Here is a 19,134-nt window from a genome sequence, read left to right as displayed (position 1 = left end):
ATGTTTAATTATAATAATAATACTTATTCTTTCTCTCTAGTTTTCTAGGGTTTTCAAGATTCCACTCCTAGGGTTTCCGTGGCTTTCACGTTTCAGTCGGTTTTCACCTCCGGTAATACGTACCGGCTTCCGAACTAGTTTCTGTTCGACGTGCGGCAAGTCGGCGTGATGGCGGAACAGCAGGCAGGCGGAGCAGTGGCGACGATAACGGCGAGGTGGGCGGATTTGGCGATTGAGGAAGATGAGGCCACACCTTTTGCGCCTGTGTTGGATGCGGACAAGGTAGTTGCGGGAGAGAAGGAGGAGCGATGGTTGTTGTTGGGGAGGTTTCTGACGCATAAGCTTGTGAAGGTTGAGTATATGAGACAGGTGATGGCGGCAGCATGGCAGTCGGTCGCGGGCATGCAGGTTTCGGACATAAAACCCCGGTTATTTTTGTTCACCTTCCACCATGTTACTGATTTGCAAAGAGTTCTAAATGATGGTCCGTGGGCATTCGAGAATGCAACGTTGGTTTGTGATCAACTTGTGGATGGGGGTTTTCCGGATGAGGTTAAGCTTGATACGGTACAGATGTGGATACAGGTTCATGGCTTACCAATGGGATATACATCTGACAAGATCTTAGAACAGATTGGCAATTATCTTGGCACTTTTATAAAAGGGGATGACAGGTTTGCAGGTGCACCTTGGAAGGTTTTTTACCGGATCCGTGTTGCAATACCGGTTGACAAGCCGTTAAAACGAATGCTGAATTTTGTTAAAAGGGACAAATCTACATGTTGGGTATCTTTCAAATATGAACGTCTGCACAATTTTTGCTTTTACTGTGGAAAACTAGGTCATTTGTACAAGTTTTGTTGGATGGCTAGGGACTCAGTTTTACCGGTAGAAGAATACCCTTATTCCGCAGAGCTTCGGGCAGGGATAAGGAGAGGACCGAGGGCAGTTGGGGAGCATTGGTTGACGCCAGTGGGGGAGCAGCAGCCTCGGGATGATGACCACGCCGTGGGGCAGTCTGGGGGGACCAGTTCGGAAAATCCGAATGGTGGGGATAGTGGGGCAGGTTTAGTGTTGGAGGCGGTTAGTAAGAGGCATAGGGAGGAGTACGGAGCGGAGGAGGGAAGGCGGGTAGGAGGGGGGAGTGGTGATGTGGCTATGGTGGATCTCTCAAAAAACTTGTTTATGGCGGGAGCTGGATCGCAGCCCCGCCCATCTTCATGAGTACCCTCAATTGGAACTGTCGTGGCTTGGGCAATCCACGAACAGTTCAGCAGATAGTGGACTGGGTGTCCAGTAAGAAGCCAGAGTTTGTATTTTTTATGAAGACGAAAGTGGGGCGGAGTCATGCGGAGAGACTTCGAGTTAGGATAGGGTACGAAGGTTTGTTCTATGTAGACAGTAATGGGTTGAGTGGTGGGTTGGCTTTGCTATGGCGCAAGAATAATATGGCGAAGTTGCTTAGCTACTTAGGGAATTATGTAGATGTTGAGGTAGCTATGCCGGGGAGTGCAACGTGGTGTATGACTGGGTATTACGGCTTCCCGGAGCGTAATAGACGACAAGAGGCATGGAATTTGCTACGGTCCTTGGCAAACCGATCACAACTACCATGGGTGGTGATTGGTGATTTCAATGATTTACTATTCCAGAGGGAAAAGCGTGGGGGAAATCCACACCCGAATGGTCTCCTACGCGGCTTTGGGGAAACCATAGATGATTGTGGGTTGGCGCAGATGCCCATGCAAGGGTATCCTTATACGTGGAAGAAGAGAGAAGGGACGGAGAACTGGTTGGAGGAAAGGCTGGATAAGGTGCTAGTAACTGAGTCGTGGAGGAGGTTGAATGTGCGAGCCAGTGTGTTGAACATGATGACGCGCAAGTCTGATCATTCGGCTTTATATCTGGGAATCCGGGATGATATAAGGGGGATGGGGCGAGGAGCGAAGTGTTTCAGATTTGAAATGTCTTGGCTTCATGATGAGGGGTGTAGGGAGGTGGTGGAGAGAGCATGGGGGGAGGGAAGAATTATGGGGCTACAGGATTGCCTTCAGTTGTGTGGGAGGAGGCTAACTACCTAGGGAGGGGATCGTTTTCATAAGTTTGGGGAGCGGATTAAGCGGTTGCAAAAAGAGCAGGACCGGCTGAGGGGGAGGCGGGATTTAGCTTCTTTGGCTGAGTTTCATCGTCTAGAGGCTGAGTTGTGTAGATTGGAGGCAATGGATGATTCATTCTGGAAACAAAGGGCAAAGCAACACTGGCTGCAAGGGGCGGATGCAAACACCAGCTTCTTTCACAGGTATGCTTCTGACCGTAGAAAGAGAAATGCTTTGAATAGAATAAAAACTGCTGAGGGGGTGTGGGTTGAGGGGAATGCAATGAATCAAACTGTTGTGGACTATTTCCATGGGGTTTTCAGTTCGGGAAATTCCACGGATATAGCCAGTACATTATTTGACATGATATAGCCCAAAGTGACACAGGTACAGAATGAGTCTTTGAATTCCCCCTTTACATATGAAGAGGTAAAAGTGCAGTATTTGATATGTTCCCTGATAAATCCCCGAGACCGAATGGAATGAATCCGGAATTCTATCAACACTTCAGGATGTGGTGGGAGGTGATGTTGCTGCCTTTATTATTAATTGTTTGAATAATGGATCATTCCCCAAGGAAATTAATAGTATGAATGTGGTACTAATTCCGAAAAAGAGCTTGCCTGAATATGTAATTGATCTAAGGCCAATTGCATTGAGTAATGTGGTGTACAGGGTAATGGCGAAAGTGATAGCGAATAGAATGAAACCTTTAATGGAAGGGCTGATTTCTGATTCCCAGAGTGCCTTCATACCGGATAGACTGATAACGGACAATATATTAATAGCTGCAGAAGTAGGCCACTACCTGAATAGAAAGCAATGTGGTGTGGTGGGATGGGGAGCCTTAAAGCTGGATATGGCAAAGGCGTATGATAGAATGGAGTGGGCTTTCTTGCGGGAGATGTTAACAGCCCTGGGATTTAATGATAAGTGGATTGATTTGTTAATGCATTGTGTCACTACGGTCTTGTATGAATTTTTGATAAATGGTCTCCCATCAGGTCAGGTGATACCCACCAGAGGGTTGAGGCAGGGGATCCTCTGTCCCCATATTTATTTATAATATGTGCAGAAGGACTGTCTATGCTCTTGTAACAGGCACAACAACAAGGCAAGATACATGGTTGCAGGGTAGCCAGGGGAGCACCGCCAATATCTCACTTGTTCTTTGCAGATGACAGTCTGCTTTTCTTTAAAGCAAATGTTGAGGAAGCTGGGGAGGTGAAACGGTGCTTGATGGAGTATGAGGCATTATCTGGGCAAGCAGTAAACTATCATAAATCCAGTGTGTGTTTCAGTAAAAATACAACGGAGGATTGCAGGGATCAAGTGGCGCAGCTCTTGGGAGTTCCGAAAGCAGCTAATTTTGGCAAATATTTGGGCCTACCTTCGTTTGTTGGGCGGAGGAAGAGGGCGGTGTTCTCATATATTGAGGACAAAATAAAACAGAGAATAGGCACATGGAATAAGAGGCTGTTATCCCAGGCAGGAAAAGAGGTACTCTTGAAAAGTGTAGCACAATCAATGCCTACCTTTTCTATGAGTGTTTTCTTGCTCCCTGAGGCGGTATGTCAAGCAATCCAGAGAGCAATGAATAAATATTGGTGGGGATCTGGAGTGGACCGCCGTATTCACTGGAAGGCTTGGGACAAGTTATGTGTCCCAAAGAAATATGGAGGTTTGGGTTTCAAAGACCTACGAGCTTTTAAAATTTAGCAATGTTGGGTAAGCAGAGGTGGAGATTTCTGGTAAAACCTGAGTCACTAGTAGCAAGAGTTTATAAGGCAAGATACTACCCAAGAACATCTTTTGAAGAAGCAGTTTTGGGGAATAATCCTAGCTTTTGTTGGCGGAGTATTTTTGCAGCACATAGTTTAATTTGTGGTGGTATAAGGAGGAGAATAGGGGATGGGAAGGATACTTTAATATGGGGACATCCATGGATACCTGATGAACCAGATCCTATGATTCAAACTGATATGCCTCAAGAGTTAACAGGTTCAAAAGTAGTGGGTTTGATTGATCAGGAAACTAGAACCTGGGATCCACATATACTCAGGGACTTATTTGTGGAAGATGATGTGAGACGAATAATCAAAATACTTGTATGCCCGGATTACCCGCATATGTGGCATTGGCAGGGGGACCCAAATGGAAACTATACAGTAAAAGGGGGATACAGACTTGTTGTTGGAAATTATGAGCACATGAATGGGGATTTTAATGCCTGGCTCCGTATGTGGAAGTTGAAAGTACTGCCTAAATGGAAATTATTTTTATGGAAGGCTTTGAGTGGTGTTCTCCCCACCACAACTAATCTTATTACAAGACGAGTAGAAATTGACCCAGCATGTTCGATGTGTGCGAGCTATCCCGAATGTACAATGCATGCTTTAGTGTCTTGTAATTTCTCACAGGCAGTATGGCGGGAATCTACATTGCCTATTATGCATATTATGGCTGATTCTTTTGAGGCTTGGTTTCTTGAGATTATGAAAGTACTCACCACTACTCAATTTGTTATGGCAGCAGCGGCCCTTTATTATATATGGCGGGCAAGGAACCAAGCAGTATGGGAGCATGCTCTTCCAATGCCCAAACGGGTTATGCATGCCGCGGCAGCTGCGTGGCAAGCGTGGAGCACGGTACATGGAGGAGCAGCCACGGTGGCACTTACGGTACCAGCTGCCACGGCTGGAGGCGGGCTGCCGAGAGCTTACGTCGACACCGGCTTCCATGCGTCGGACGGAACGGCAACAGCAGGCGCGGTCGTGATTTCAAGCGAAGGGGAATTTATGGCATGCTTCAGCATGCGAATACCACATTGTCTGTCCCCATTAATGGCAGAAGCTTTGGCATGTAAAGAAGCTTTATCTGGTTGAAAAATAAAGGATTGCTCGCGGTACAACTACATACGGATTGCCGTAATCTACAGCACCACTTAACAACACAAGCCACACGGATGCGAACATATATTGGCTATATCATGGATGGATGCAAGACTATTTTGTCGACTTTTAATTTATGCCCTGTTGTTTACATTCCTAGATTTGAAAATCTCATGGCGCACTCATTAGCGTCGCATGCTTTTACTCAGACTCACACGATGTATTGGGATACTATCCCACCGGATTTTATTGCAGCATATCTCTAATATAATCACCTTCAATGGTGGGTTTCAAAAAAATTATAATAATAATAATAATAATAATAATAATAATAATATAAAGAGGAAGATATGTAATCATATTAACTACATCTGTTACAATTTTATACGTAATCATATTAACAACACACTATGGGTGGTCATAAGATACGTAATCATATTAACAACATACTATGTAGTGTGATGATACAATTTTATACGTAATCATATTAACAACATACTATGGGTGGTCATAAGATACGTAATCATATTAACAACATACTATGTAGTGTGATGATGCCTCTATGTTACCATTCTAAATAGGTGGTCATAAAATCGAACTCTGATGTGCTGAAAATGTTTGAGAAAAAAATACACTCAACGAAAAGAAATGAACTTTTTATAATTATAAATTTTTTTTGCCAATGAACATCAATGAACCGAAATGAACTTTTGTTACTATTTTGATATGTTATACTTAGTATAATGTCGTCTGATTTGAAGTTACGATAACCTTTTATAATTATATTGACATTTGGCTTTATTGACAATAGTTTAATAGTACAAGATAAATTATAGTGTAAGATGTTACTTTTGTAGATATGTATAACGGATCCAGACCAAAGAAGTGAAAAGGGGAAATGTTTGGGAAATGAAAGGCTTTTTCTTTTTTTTTTTACATTTTTACAATGATACCAATTAAGTGGGTATCATTGAAACTTTTGTATGATTTGATTCGATGACTAACTACTACGTATGTATGTATATGGTACATTAGTACGTCCTTACCGTAGTTACCAACAACCAAAATCTGAATAAAAGATAGAAATGGAGCAACGTCAGGCTACTTGCCGGCGAATTCCTCCTTCACCGGAGCTTCTTCACATTGGTCGCCGTTATCTGATTCGCCGTCAGGCGCGGAGGTTGCAGCGGCGGCGGTGGGGTGGGAGGGGGCAGCTCTGGATGCTTTTCTGCCAGGGGCAGCGCCGATGGCGTCGGATTCCTTCGACTTCTTCCGCCGCGTCTTCTTGGGGAGGTGTGGGACGTCTTCAGGGGATTTGGTAACGTCGGAGCCGGAGCCGTCTTTGGAATGGTGACGCCTTTGTCGCGGCTTGGAGGCGGCGGCTTTAGGGGACTCAGGGTTGTCGGAGGCGGAGGAAGACGAAGACTGCCGTCGGGATGACTTTGGTAATTCCGGCGTTTCCCCTCCCGTTCCTGCTCCTTTGCTTTTCCGGCTTTTTTTATCTGCAAATCAAAATACCCATATTCATATTTAACTGGTTGAATCCTCCTCAACCTCAATGGTTTCTTACATCATGTCCCATTAGAATGTTTGAGATCACGGTAACTTAACAACTAAGCAGACAAGACTGAATGACGCAAAGGATCTGCCTACTTTAGATATAATCTTCAAATACCACACTGACCCAACAAAGCATCAATAACTCAATGACTCACAGACAAGACTAAATGACTGTGGGCACAAAAAATCTGCCTACTTTAGACAGGTAACTCAATGACTCAGCAGATAAAACCAAATGACTATGAATACAAAGAATCTGTCTACTTTGGACATAATTTCAACAATGTTGTTACCGAATTTCAAACTTTGATCTCTTCTCTCAAATATTGCATACTAAATCAGTGACTTAAACCGTTCAGACATTAAAATGATATTGTCGATATGGATGTGAGTTCCCTGTATCAAACCTTCAGAAGCCCATTTGATGGCAGGAGTCTCTGTGTTGGTGTTGGGGTCACCCGAACCCGGAGTTGAACCTAGTGGGGCTGATTGCACTTTGAAATCCTTCATCTGTATAATTAAATTAATAAAAATAATCCATCAAACACATTATTCATATTTGGAATCATAGATGAGATAAGATCAGAATTGAACCAAAATGAATTGAAATGAAAACAAAACATACATACCCAGCTTGGGTTTTCTTGGGCAGAAGGTCCATCCCAACCAATATGCGCAACATGCTTAACATCTGTAGGAAACCCTATTTGTATTTCTGCATCCTTTTCTTCTTCTGCACCCATTCATCAACAACAACAATGCTTGTTAATTGGAATTGAATTGGATGATTGTGATTATAATTCATTAATATAACTCACCAAATATGGAGGATATGTATTTGAACCCTCTGAATAGACCTTTCACCTTCGTGCTCATATTCCAAACCAATCTGGCCTATATATATATATATATATATATATATATATATATATATATATATATATATATATATATATATATATATATATGTATATTAAATATTAAATAATAAAAAATATATATATATTATAATAAAGTTTGTGATTTCCTAAACTCGAGTTTAGGTTGGGGATGCTACCTAGGTAGTATGGATGATAGGTTGTTGTTGGTTGGTTGGGTGGAATTTCTTCAAGAAAAACTCTTAACCCAAACCTCCCCCAACAGTTCACTCTACTGGGAGAAATGGAGACCCAAAATGGTGTTAAAGCAACTTTCAATGGCGATGCATTCTTGGTTAATACAAACCAGACGTAGATCGCTACTTTAGGAGTGGAAATAATCAACAAATACCATTTCCCATTTCATTACATTTACATGGTTCAAGAGGAAAAATAGGACCCACAAGTTCTACCATATGTATTTATTGTTAATATATTTTTACACATGCATTAATTATTATGTAGTAATTTTTTTTTATGTAACAAAAGGTAAAATCGTCCACTCCAAACACCCCCACAAGATTGTGGATAAATAAATCATTGTGACTCAACAAATAACAATTGATCAACAATGACTAGATTTTGGTTCACTGCGCACAAAGAGCCCCTCATTTGAGAAGTTAGCTCCCACACTACATTAGTGAGACTCAATCCTTGGTCTACAAATTTCATCATTAATTTTTTCTATTACATAGTAGTTAGGTACTTTCTCATATCACATTAACTAGAACACATTATAATGTTGCAGAAGGTGCTAGTCAAACATCCAAGAGGCACATAACACCTAGGGATTCCTCCTAGACAATCAAGTAATTCAAGTATATCATTCCACTCAAGACTATGCGTTGTTAATAAACTACATATGTTAAATGGTTAATTGAGTACATGACTGGAGAAATATAGAAGAACAACCGAACAAGCAAAAAACACCACTCGACCAAGTTAAACATCGACTTAATCTAGTTGGCCACCAATGGGGCAGAGTTAGGCATCGAGGACACCTAATCAACCGGTTAGTCGGTCAGCCAACTAAAAGCAGCCTAGGGCTAAAATCGCCTCAGCCTAGGAGCACCTCGCACCTAGTCAACGCCTAAGCAGCCGCCTAGGCCAATTTTTACACCACTGCACATTATTGTATACCTCACGTCATGCAACAGATATCGTCAATCACCTACAATACAATTTTGATAATAATATGTTTGAACATTGTACCACATAACAAAAAAGATAGGGGTAGGAAGTAAGATGATGTGAAAAACATGACCAAAAAAATAAAATAAAACAAAACTTTTGATGAGCAGAGATGAAATGTCCTCCTTGGGCTCAATGAAGCATTTGATTTTGGGACAAAATATATCACATGACAACACAGCAAAAAGACATTTACTCCTCCATGCGCTTTTCTTCTGATTGTTGTTGTGAAACCTTGACCTTGATGGGCAAGGTGAGGGATGGATCTTGTTGGAGAACAGAAGGAGCTTTGACCAAGTGGATACCCTGCTCCAGTTCCCTTGCTGCTTCTTTCTGCTTTCGAAGTTTGTTGGGTCTCATCCTGGAGAATGTTTTCAAGAAAATGTTAATACAAAAATATAAAATGGATCCTCCAGAGGGTACAAATATAGACCAATTCGAACCTGTTTTTGTGGTGAGCAGCCTCCCTAGCAATTCTGACTTTATCGATTTTCTTTATGGCCTTCAAAGTGTTTTCTGTTACATTCTTGTCAAATCTCTCTGGCCTATTTCTCTTCCTCTCAAATTCAAATGTTGCGTCCTTCCAATTCAAATATTCCAAGAACATAAATGAATGGTAATAGAAAGTACTGTCAGTAACAACTGAACTCACTAAAGGGAAAGAAAATAGGTTCACAAGAAATCCTGCAAACCTGGGTCATGTCCTTTCCATGTAACCGTCTATAGGCCTTAGTCCACTTAACCTTACGAGGATTCCTCTTCATCTTAAAGTTCTTGTGACATTTAGATCTGCAGAACCGAAAAATCTGCAGATGAAGAAAACCATGAATTATCAGTTAAGGTGAACCAAAAAAAAACAAGAGCCACCCATCTACTCGTAAATATACTTGCTCGGACAGATACAAAAATACCACCATAAATACCACCATAAACAACACAACTTTACTCTGTCCAGCCATGTTTCTTAACCATATGCATCATCAACAAGGTGCATATACATATATAATTAGCTCCAATACCACCAACAATTGCCAAAACAATGACCAAAAATGGGGGTAACCCCAGCCAAGATGGCAAGTGATCCACACTTGTAACCACAAGGTCACGAGTTCGAACCCTTGCCCCCTTGGTTTGAGCCGGTCAGCTATGGGTGGTCCTTTACCGGCTAGGGTCACAAGGCGGGGTTTACCTGCACCCAAAAGGGTTGTGGGGTTTTCCTCGGTCATCCAAAAAAACAGACCAAAAGCACATGAAAGAGGATAAATTGAATAAAAAAGATGTTCTCTTTTATAAATTAGACTCCCATTAGTTAAAGAAAACAAAAGAACACTCTTTTACAAATGAGACTTCCATCAGTTTAAGAAAAATTGATCATTATATCATCTATGCAGATGAACTGCTAGCTAAGTTGGAAAAGCCAAAATTCCAAATTATTTATTTGAACTGATATTTCAAGAGCCAACTATGCACTACCTACCCAGACATGTGAATAAACTGCAGCAATATATGCTACTAAGCAATATGTACTGAATCCCTGTCATTATACACTACTACTGCAGTAGTGTATTGAATCCCACCAAAAGACTAATATGCATCTAGGGCACAAAACAAGGTCGCCTACTAATTTGGCACTCCCAATTCCTAAAAAGCATGTGATCTCAACGCATATAATAACAGAGCTGATAAAATTTAAAAAAAAAAAAAAAAAATCAGCGAAAATATCATACCTTTGCATCGTTTCGAACAAATTGAATACCATGGCCTGGGTAGATAGTTGATGAGCAAAACCAGCACTTTTCCAACCTCATTATGTCTTCAACTTATACAGCGAAAATTCAGACGAAGGGCAAACTAATTAGACAAAAACCGAAAGTGTAATCTTTTGAGAAATTACTGAAAGTTTAAGCAACTCTAGCAGAAGATCACTAGACTACGAGCTAAAGCTATGAACTCAAAGCAAATAGTGGAGAGAGAAACATACCGGCGACCGCTGTCTTCAAAGGATGGCTGTGCAGGAGAACCGTCTCGGGTTAGGGCAGCGTAAAATTGCCTAGCATATATACAGGATTACAGGGAAAGAACAATTTTGCTAAATGGTCCACCAAATTTGACAAATAATATGAAATGCCCCACGTTTTCGGCCAGAGTCAATTTATCCCCAGCAATATATGTATTCATTTGAAGGGTTTTTCCCCTTCTTTTGTTTTGTTTTTTTTTTTTTTTAAGAAGAGTTTTAATCTATTTATCTATACACTATTAATAAAAACAAAATTGCTCAAACTACCTTCCTACTTATTAATATACTAGTATTTTGTACGCGCGATGCGCGAAAATTCATGCCCAATATTAAAACATTGATAAATACAAATAATTAAAAATTATAATTTGAATTATATATACACAAATAATATATGTATTTTGTACACGCACATATATAATTTATCATTCGTAGAAATTTAATTAAAATATAACTAAGCATTAAATTAATATATAATGATTTTAATAAAATGATAATTAAAAAATAGGAAAAAAGATATGATAGATATAGGTGTATGGTAATAATGATGTGTTATCAATGTTAGAATTAAAAAACTAACGATGTTATAACGGTGTAAGGATAGTTTTGTCAAATAACATTGAAATGTACAACATTTAAAGTAAAATGTACATATTTATTTGCATACAAAAAGATGGACATAAATCAAGGATATAACCTTAATTGAGGCTTATTATGTTTTTAGATAAAATTTAATAATTATTATGATAATTAAGCTAATATAATTACACAAATATTAGTATAATTAACTAATAATAATTAAAGTAATTAAGTTAATAAATAGCATAATAATAGTATAATTACAATTAAACATGCGTGGTTGAATTTATTTTATCATTGAGCTAAGATTGTTGTCCAATTAATTTATCAAATTAATTATTTTGTTGGTTTGTACCTATATGTCTATCGATTACACACCACATACACAGTACACACACACACACACATATCTCTTCTAGCTCTACGGCGGGTTCCGAGCCTTTCCTCAATGGCTCTTTTTCCAATCATTTGTCTACGGTGATCACGGATGGTTGTCCTTCCCCCAGTTTCTGACAGGGTTTCCCGTGACATTCACGAGCCAACTATTGGTCCCCGTAAACTACCTCGATCCTGCTTGGGGTGTAGAACTTCAGGCACAAGTGTTCCATTGATATGATTCCCCCCACGGCCCCACGTCTGTCAACCCTGGCCTCCCTAGGATGATGTTGAGGGCGCATGTCATCTTGACGATCACGAAGTTCATCTCTACTTGTCGCATGTTTGGAGGAGCCCCTAACTCCACAGGCAACCGTATGGACCACTCAGTCTTGATGGTATCCCCCGTAAATCCAGCAAGTGAAGTTTTAATGGGGCGGAGCTTACCCTGGGCGAAGCCCAACTTCTCAAGACTTTGTGATACATTACGTTAACGCTGCTCCCAGTATCCACTAGGACTCTCCTCACCAACATCCCGTTCACTCTCACCGAGATGACCATAGCATCTTTGGGCGAGGATTTCTTGCTTGGATGTCATCATCTGAAAAGGTAATGATTTCCCTTCGTTGCTTCTTTGGGGCGGGCATCTCCCCTATCGACTCCACATACTCTTCTCCTCCTATCACAAGGGACCACCCTCCGAAGATCATGTAGACAGGGGATCCGCCTCTATCGTCGGCTTCCCTCGCGGGTCCCTTTACCTATTTTGCAGGGTTGTAAAAATCCCGCCTAGGCACCGAGTAATCGGCGCCCCTAAGCCGTGGCGATTTCCCCTCTACGCTCCCGCCTAGGAGACTGGCCGCCTAGGCGCCCGCCTAGCGCCTAACTCGTCCGATTATGCCGAGTTAACTCGTCAATTTCTGTCGAGTTAGCCGAGTTAACCCGACCGACTCGACCTTGCTAATTTTTTTCATTTATATATATATATATATATATATATATATATATATATATATATGTGTGTGTGTGTGTGTGTGTGTGTGTGTGTGTGTGTGTGTGTGTGTGTGTGTGTGTGTGTGTGTGTGTGTGTGTGTGTGTGTGAGAGAGACATATATGCACTTACACACGTGCACTGTTTTTTTTTTTTTCAGTTAGCCGCCTAGGCCGCTTAGGCCCCGCCTAGGCCGTCTAGGCGCTAGGCGCTACTCTACCCCCTGACTAGCGCCTAGCGCCTATTGCAACCATGCTATTTTGTCGTCCGAGCTGGAGCACTCCCACCCTTAAAGGAGGGAGGGGTCTCCCCTGCTCCCCCGCTGGCTTGGCGGGCTGAAGACATGTTTATCAGCTCGACCATTTTGGCGTACTTGGGCTTATACGAGAATGGATAGAGATGGCACCAATGATGGTTTTATCAGGACCAAGTCCACCATAAACAGGGTACAGAAAATACAGAACAGAATAAAAGAACGATACTTTTATTATCGGGGCGTGAGGCCCAGTTGGAAAGTGTACAAAGCCCAAAGGTCACAGGCCCAAAGCGGTGGCCCAAAGAATATACAAGTAAATAATCAAAGAACTATGAGACGAATATATATAACAGAATAAGGAATTTAAGGACGGACAAATAAATAACAAAAGGACTAGTAAATAAACCACTTGACCAGTTACGAAATATACAAATTTAACAAATTAGTGCAAATCACAATTTTTACATCATGCCCACATGGTTAAAAGCCACACGCTCAACCACTGAGCTAAGATAGTTGTCCAATTAATTTTTCAAATTATTTATCTTGTTTGGTTTGTACCTATGTCTATCGATTACACACCACACACACACACATAGACAGACACAGACACATATCTTGTTTGGTTTGTACATATATCCTCACTCAACACATTCTCTGTTTCTCAACAAACCTCACGAGTCACAACAACACAGAAACATCGCGACAAGCCAACGATGCCACCATTTTAGAACATTGAGATGTCATATAAGTCCTAGTGTACGTATTACACATTGATTAGAGAAAAATATATATTTAGATATACTATCTTATATGCACATTTGAACAAAATTTTAAAAATAAACAAATAAATAATCTTATGGCGATGGTTAGCTAGGTGAGTGTGAAAATTAGATGTGCCCAACTAGTGTCACGCATGTATAACACCTACGGGGCACATTAAAAGTTCTCGATGCACCACTATTTTTTTTTTTTTGGGTTTAGTTTTATTTTTATATATATAACATAAATAATTATAATTGAATGATAAATTATTTAATTAAAAATATAATAAATAAATAAAATAAAGATGATTTAAATGGTGGTGGACCCTCAAATATGCATGTATAATGGGGAGATGAGATATTAGACATAAATGAATATTGTATGATAAAGTGAAAGGAAAAATATTTAAAAAGAGGTATGTGGATGAAAATTTAATTTTCAACTACTTACGAAATTCAAAAAGTAAGTTGTTTGAGAAATATTTATGAATATTATAGGCTAAAGTGTCATCGGGCACCATGAATTATACCCTATTATTCATGCCGCACCCTAAACTTTCAAAACGTATATTTTGAACCACAAACCAATAATTTTTTTTCGTCTAGAACTTTTTGCAGGTTACCCAGTTAATATGATGACATGGCACTGGTTATGAGCTGATGTGTACCTTCTTTTGTGCTTTAGTGGACCCTATATTCCTAAATAAATCATCTTAGACCGGTCTCTTCATTTCTTCATCAAGAATTGAACAAACTTCCAATGTGTGATTACGCTTGATTTTTTTTCTCGTTCTTCCACTTCCGACGGTGGCTTCATTCGCCGGCGGCAGCTCTTCCTCTTGGAGTGGCAATCTTTAATTTCTAGGTTGCATGAACGCCTAACGTTTGCTGAAGATGAAACCAGAAGCTGCTGCGTTGAACCTGGAAATAAATCAGCTGCAAATGAAAACGAATACGCTGGAAATAGAAGCTGTCGCGAATACGTATGATGAGCCTGGAAATGAATATACTGTTATGTATGATGAACTTGGAAGGCAGTACAACTCTTTACCATTTGAAAAATAGCTCGAATGCAACCATTCAACTCCTTACCATTTGAAAAATAGCTCGCATTCCGGAGAATCTGCCAGCAAATCTGCCAGTAAATCTTCCCAAGAAGTGGGACAAGGTTGAGCTTGAGGAGATGTCATGTATTGAGTATTGCGTCATTGAAGGTGGTGAGAGTAAAGAAATAATGGGCAGAAAGGGCACCTAAGAGAGAGATTATGTTTTTTTTTTTTAAAAAAAAAAAAAAAAAAAAAAAAAGAGGGATTATAAACAGTAGATACAAGGCATGTGTAATCAAGAAATGGAAAAAATGGTTCAAATGTTTCAGTCTGCAGCTTGATGGGAGAATATTGTTGTTGTTCTTTTGTGTGTCCATTGTCAGCTAGGTACAAAACCATATAACAATAATCTATGTGTTCTTGGATGATTGGCTGATGATTGCATTGATTTTAAAGTGTAACTTTGAGATGAAAATTTTGTAAGTGAGTGCCTCACAGTCTGGTTTGTGCTTAAAAAAAAATCTTTTACAGTACAAAGGCCATCTTCTACAGGTAGGATCTTATTCCTTGTACAACTTCATCACCTTTATTCACCTCATCCACATAATGAGTATCCTCCGAACCAAGCGTACGTGAAACCATAGGATCAAGGCAACTATTCTGGCCAAAACAACAATGCTGAGATTTTTCCCCGTTATCCCCAACCGCTTGTGAACTAGAAAACACTGGCGGCATCCCATTCTTAGTCACCTGTCTATCAAACCCAGAGTTTCCGGCGACCAAATCAGTTCCAATTTTGTCTCCAGCCGGCGGGGCATCATCGTGCGTCAAATAATGACCATGGAACATAGTTGGTCTCCACACACCAAAGAGATTGCGAACCCATTCTAATGAGCATCTATTTACAAAAAATAATAATAATAATAATAATAAAAATAATCTATGTCAATATATTACCGGTTTGTCTACAGCCGGTGGGGCATCATCGTGCGTCAAATAATGACCATGGAACATAGTTGGTCTCCACACACCAAAGAGATTGCGAACCCATTCTAATGAGCATCTATTTACAAAAATAATAATAATAATAATAATAAAAAATCTATGTCAATATATTACCGGTAACCTGTAGAAAACCTTGCTAAAAGTTCTAGGTGGAAAAAAATTACTGGTTTGTGGTTCAAAATATATGTTATGAAAGTTCATGAATAATCGGATATAGTTCATGTTGCGGGATGACACTTTAGCCAATATTATATGATAATGTAAAAGAAAAGTATTTAAACAAGTGTTTATGAGAGAAAATTAAAATTTTGACCAATTACAAAATATACAAATTTGACATAAGTGTCTAAACATTCATTCACCATTTGTGGGGATTGAACCCACAACCATGTGGTTAAAAGCCACACGCTCTACCACTGAGCTAAGATGATTATCTAATTAATTTATCAAATTAATTATCTTGTTTGGTTTGTACCTATATGTATATCGATTACACACCACATACACACACCCACCTATATCTCTTCTAGCTCTACGGCGGGTTCCGAGCCGTTCCTCAATGGCTCTTTTTCATATCCTTTATCTACGGTGATCACGGGTGATTACCCTTCCCCTAGTTTCTGGCAGGCTTTCCTGTGACATTCATGAGCTAACTGTTAGTCCCCGTAAACTACCCCGATCCTGCTTGGGTGTGGAACTTTTGGCACAAGTGTTCCCTTGACAGGATTCCCCCTACGTTTGTCAACCCTGGCCTCCCTAGGATGATATTGTGGGTGCAAGTCATTCTGACGATCACGAAGTTCCATCTCTACTTGTCGCATATTTGGAGGAGCCCCTAACTCCACGGGCAACCGTATGGACCCCTCAGTCTTGATGGTATCCCTCGTAAATTCAGCAAGTGAATTTTAATGGGGCGGAGCTTACCCTAGGCGAAGCCCAGCTTCTCAAAGACTTCGTGATACATTACGTTAACGCTGCTCCCGGTATCTAGCAGGACTGGCCTCATCGACATCCTGTTCACTCCAACCGAAATGACCATAACATCTTTGGGCGATGTTTTCTTGCATGGGAGGTCATTATCTGAAAAGGTAATGGTTTCCCTTCGTTGCTTCTTTGGGGCGGGTGTCTCCCCTATCGACCCCACATACTCTTCTCCTCCTATCACAAGGGGCCACACTCGGAAGATCATGTAGACAGGGGATCCGCCTCTATCGTCGGTTTCCCTCGCGGGTCCCTTTACCAGTTTTGTCATGCGAGCTGGAGCACTCCCACCCTTAAAGGAGGGAGGGGTCTCCCCTGCTCCCCCGCTGGCTTGGAGGGGGTGAAGACATGTTTCGTAGCTCGACCATTTTGGTGTACTTGGGCTTATATGAGAACGGATAGAGATGGCACCAATGATGATTTTATCAGGACCAAGCCCACTACAAGCGGGGTATAGGAAATACAGAACATAATAAATGAACGATACTTTATTATCGGGGCGTGAAGTCCAGTTAGAAAGTGTACAATGCCCAGAGGACACAGGTCCAAAATGGCGGCCCAAAGAATATATATATAAGTAAATAATCAAAGAACCATGGGACGAATATATATAACATAATAAGAAATTGAAGGACTGACAAATAAATAACAAAAGGACTAGTAAATAAATAGAATAAAATAACCTAATAATGTTATCAAGCACACCAAAGAAGGGAAAAGATCAGACCACTTGACCACTTACAAAATCTTAAAAATTTACAAATTTAACAAATTAGTGTAAATCACAACTTTGACATCATACGAACCCAAAAAAAGTAAACGAATTTGGCATAAGTGTTAAAGATTTATTTTCATTCACCATCTGTGGCGATTAAACCCACGACCACGTTAAAAGTCACGCGCTCTACCACTGAGCTAAGATGGTTGTCCAATTAATTTATCAAATTAATTATCTTGTTTGGTTTGTACCTATATGTATATCGATTACACACCACATACACAGACACATGCATACATATCTTGTTTGGTTTGTATATATATCCTCATTCGACACATTCTTTGTTTCTCAACAGACCTCACGAGTCACAACAACACAGAAACATCGCGACAAGCCAACGATGCCACCATTTTAGAACATTGAGATGTCATATAAGTCCTAGTATACGTATTACATATTGATTAGAGAAAAATATATATATTTAGATCCATACAACACTATGTGGACCATTGTTCACACAATAATTTGCCTTCTTCAATCGTTATGCTATGGACCCGTGTCCAGCATGCATGCTGGACACGGGTAACAGTGCCGTTAGGCACTGTTATCTTTTTTTTTTTTTTTTTTTTTTTCTTTTTTTTTTCCAGACCGCTTCGTTATAGGAGTATATGTTCATAATTTTATTACTATATGTTCATAATTGTAAGTTCATAATGTCAGAGCTCTATGTTCATAATTCCATAACTGTACATTCATACTTTCATAACTGTACATTAATAATTCCGTAAATGTACATTCACAATTTTAGTGCTCTATGTTCATAATTTTATCACTATATGTTCATATTGTAAGTTCATAATGCCAGAGCTCTCTGTTCATAATTGCATAACTGTACATTCATAATTCCGTAACTGTACATTCATAATTCAATAACTGTAAAATCATAATTTTCAAAGCTCGGTTCACAATTTTAGAGCTCTATGTTCATAATTGTATCATTATATGTTCATAATTGTAAGTTCATAATGTCAGAGCTCTGTTGTCATAATTTTATAACTTACATTCATAATTCCATAACTGTACATTCATAATCTCATAACTGTACATTCATAATGGCACAAATGAATAACGCTGTTAACGGCGAGACAAAATCAAAAACTTTTTTTAAAAAAACTGAAATGACGCGTTTTTCCTGAAAACGACGTCGTTTTGGACTCGTGTCCACAATGCATTGTGGACACGAGTCCACTGCATAATTTGCGGTTAACCACCTATAGTTCTTTTTGGCTATCTTGGTTTCGAGTATTTGACTAGGAATGGTAATATGTCCCGACGAAGACGGAAACGGAGATATAAAAAATTTTCGGAGAACGGAAACAGGGACGGGATATCCCTCCCCGTCCCGTCCCCGAATAATAAATAAATAAATATATATATATATATATATATATATATATATATATATATATATATATATATAAAATTCTAAAATTAAGATTTAAGTTTTTAGTTTTTAAAATTAAAAATTACACTAATTTAAAATTTTGACTAAAAATTAACTAAGGACAGAGAATCCCGTCCCCGCATAATTTCCCGCGAAGACAAAAATGGAGACTATTTTCATTTTCCCGTCAAGAATGAGGACGAGAACGGGGACGGAGTTTCGAGGACGAGGACGGGGAGTATACTCCCCGCCCGTTGCCATCCATATATTTGACTAATCTTTAGTGATTGTTTTCCTGAAGGT

The 19,134-nt window shown here is 39.8% G+C and overlaps 3 protein-coding genes and 1 non-coding gene across 5 annotated transcripts; 1 reads left to right on the top strand and 3 right to left on the bottom strand.

Moving 5' to 3' along the window:
• The first annotated feature begins 1,220 nt into the window (after window positions 1–1,220).
• LOC109182624 lies at window positions 1,221–2,081 on the top strand. The gene has a single exon (XM_019332773.1). The coding sequence runs from the start codon at window positions 1,221–1,223 to the stop codon at window positions 2,079–2,081; it is 861 nt and encodes a 286-aa protein (XP_019188318.1).
• A 3,788-nt stretch (window positions 2,082–5,869) lies between these two features.
• Window positions 5,870–7,677, bottom strand: LOC109182676 (CRIB domain-containing protein RIC10-like). Its single transcript, XM_019332827.1, has 5 exons — window positions 7,559–7,677; window positions 7,366–7,430; window positions 7,177–7,280; window positions 6,955–7,057; window positions 5,870–6,489 (listed from the first exon to the last, which is right to left on the bottom strand). The coding sequence occupies exons 2-5, from the start codon at window positions 7,421–7,423 to the stop codon at window positions 6,089–6,091; spliced, it is 666 nt and encodes a 221-aa protein (XP_019188372.1). The 5' UTR covers window positions 7,424–7,430; window positions 7,559–7,677; the 3' UTR covers window positions 5,870–6,088.
• A 945-nt stretch (window positions 7,678–8,622) lies between these two features.
• On the bottom strand, window positions 8,623–10,728 carry LOC109182520 (probable ribosome biogenesis protein RLP24). 2 transcript variants are annotated; one of them, XM_019332652.1, is made up of 5 exons: window positions 10,637–10,728; window positions 10,383–10,480; window positions 9,348–9,461; window positions 9,099–9,235; window positions 8,623–9,016 (listed from the first exon to the last, which is right to left on the bottom strand). In XM_019332652.1, exons 2-5 carry the CDS (start codon window positions 10,461–10,463, stop codon window positions 8,848–8,850), a joined length of 501 nt encoding a protein of 166 aa, XP_019188197.1. In that variant the 5' UTR covers window positions 10,464–10,480; window positions 10,637–10,728; the 3' UTR covers window positions 8,623–8,847. The 2 variants fall into 2 exon arrangements, with proteins under 2 accessions (XP_019188197.1, XP_019188198.1); XM_019332653.1 differs by having other exon boundaries at window positions 10,383–10,486; window positions 10,643–10,658.
• Window positions 10,729–16,047: 5,319 nt separating this feature from the next.
• Window positions 16,048–16,119, bottom strand: TRNAK-UUU. The gene has a single exon. It is a non-coding gene; the product is annotated as a tRNA-Lys (tRNA).
• Between the last annotated feature and the right edge of the window lie 3,015 nt (window positions 16,120–19,134).

This window comes from Ipomoea nil, unplaced genomic scaffold (genome assembly GCF_001879475.1).
Source record: "Ipomoea nil cultivar Tokyo-kokei standard unplaced genomic scaffold, Asagao_1.1 scaffold1074, whole genome shotgun sequence".
Classification (NCBI taxonomy): domain Eukaryota; kingdom Viridiplantae; phylum Streptophyta; class Magnoliopsida; order Solanales; family Convolvulaceae; genus Ipomoea; species Ipomoea nil.
Note: the sequence above shows the minus strand (reverse complement) of the source record. Positions and strands in the feature narration are given on the sequence as shown.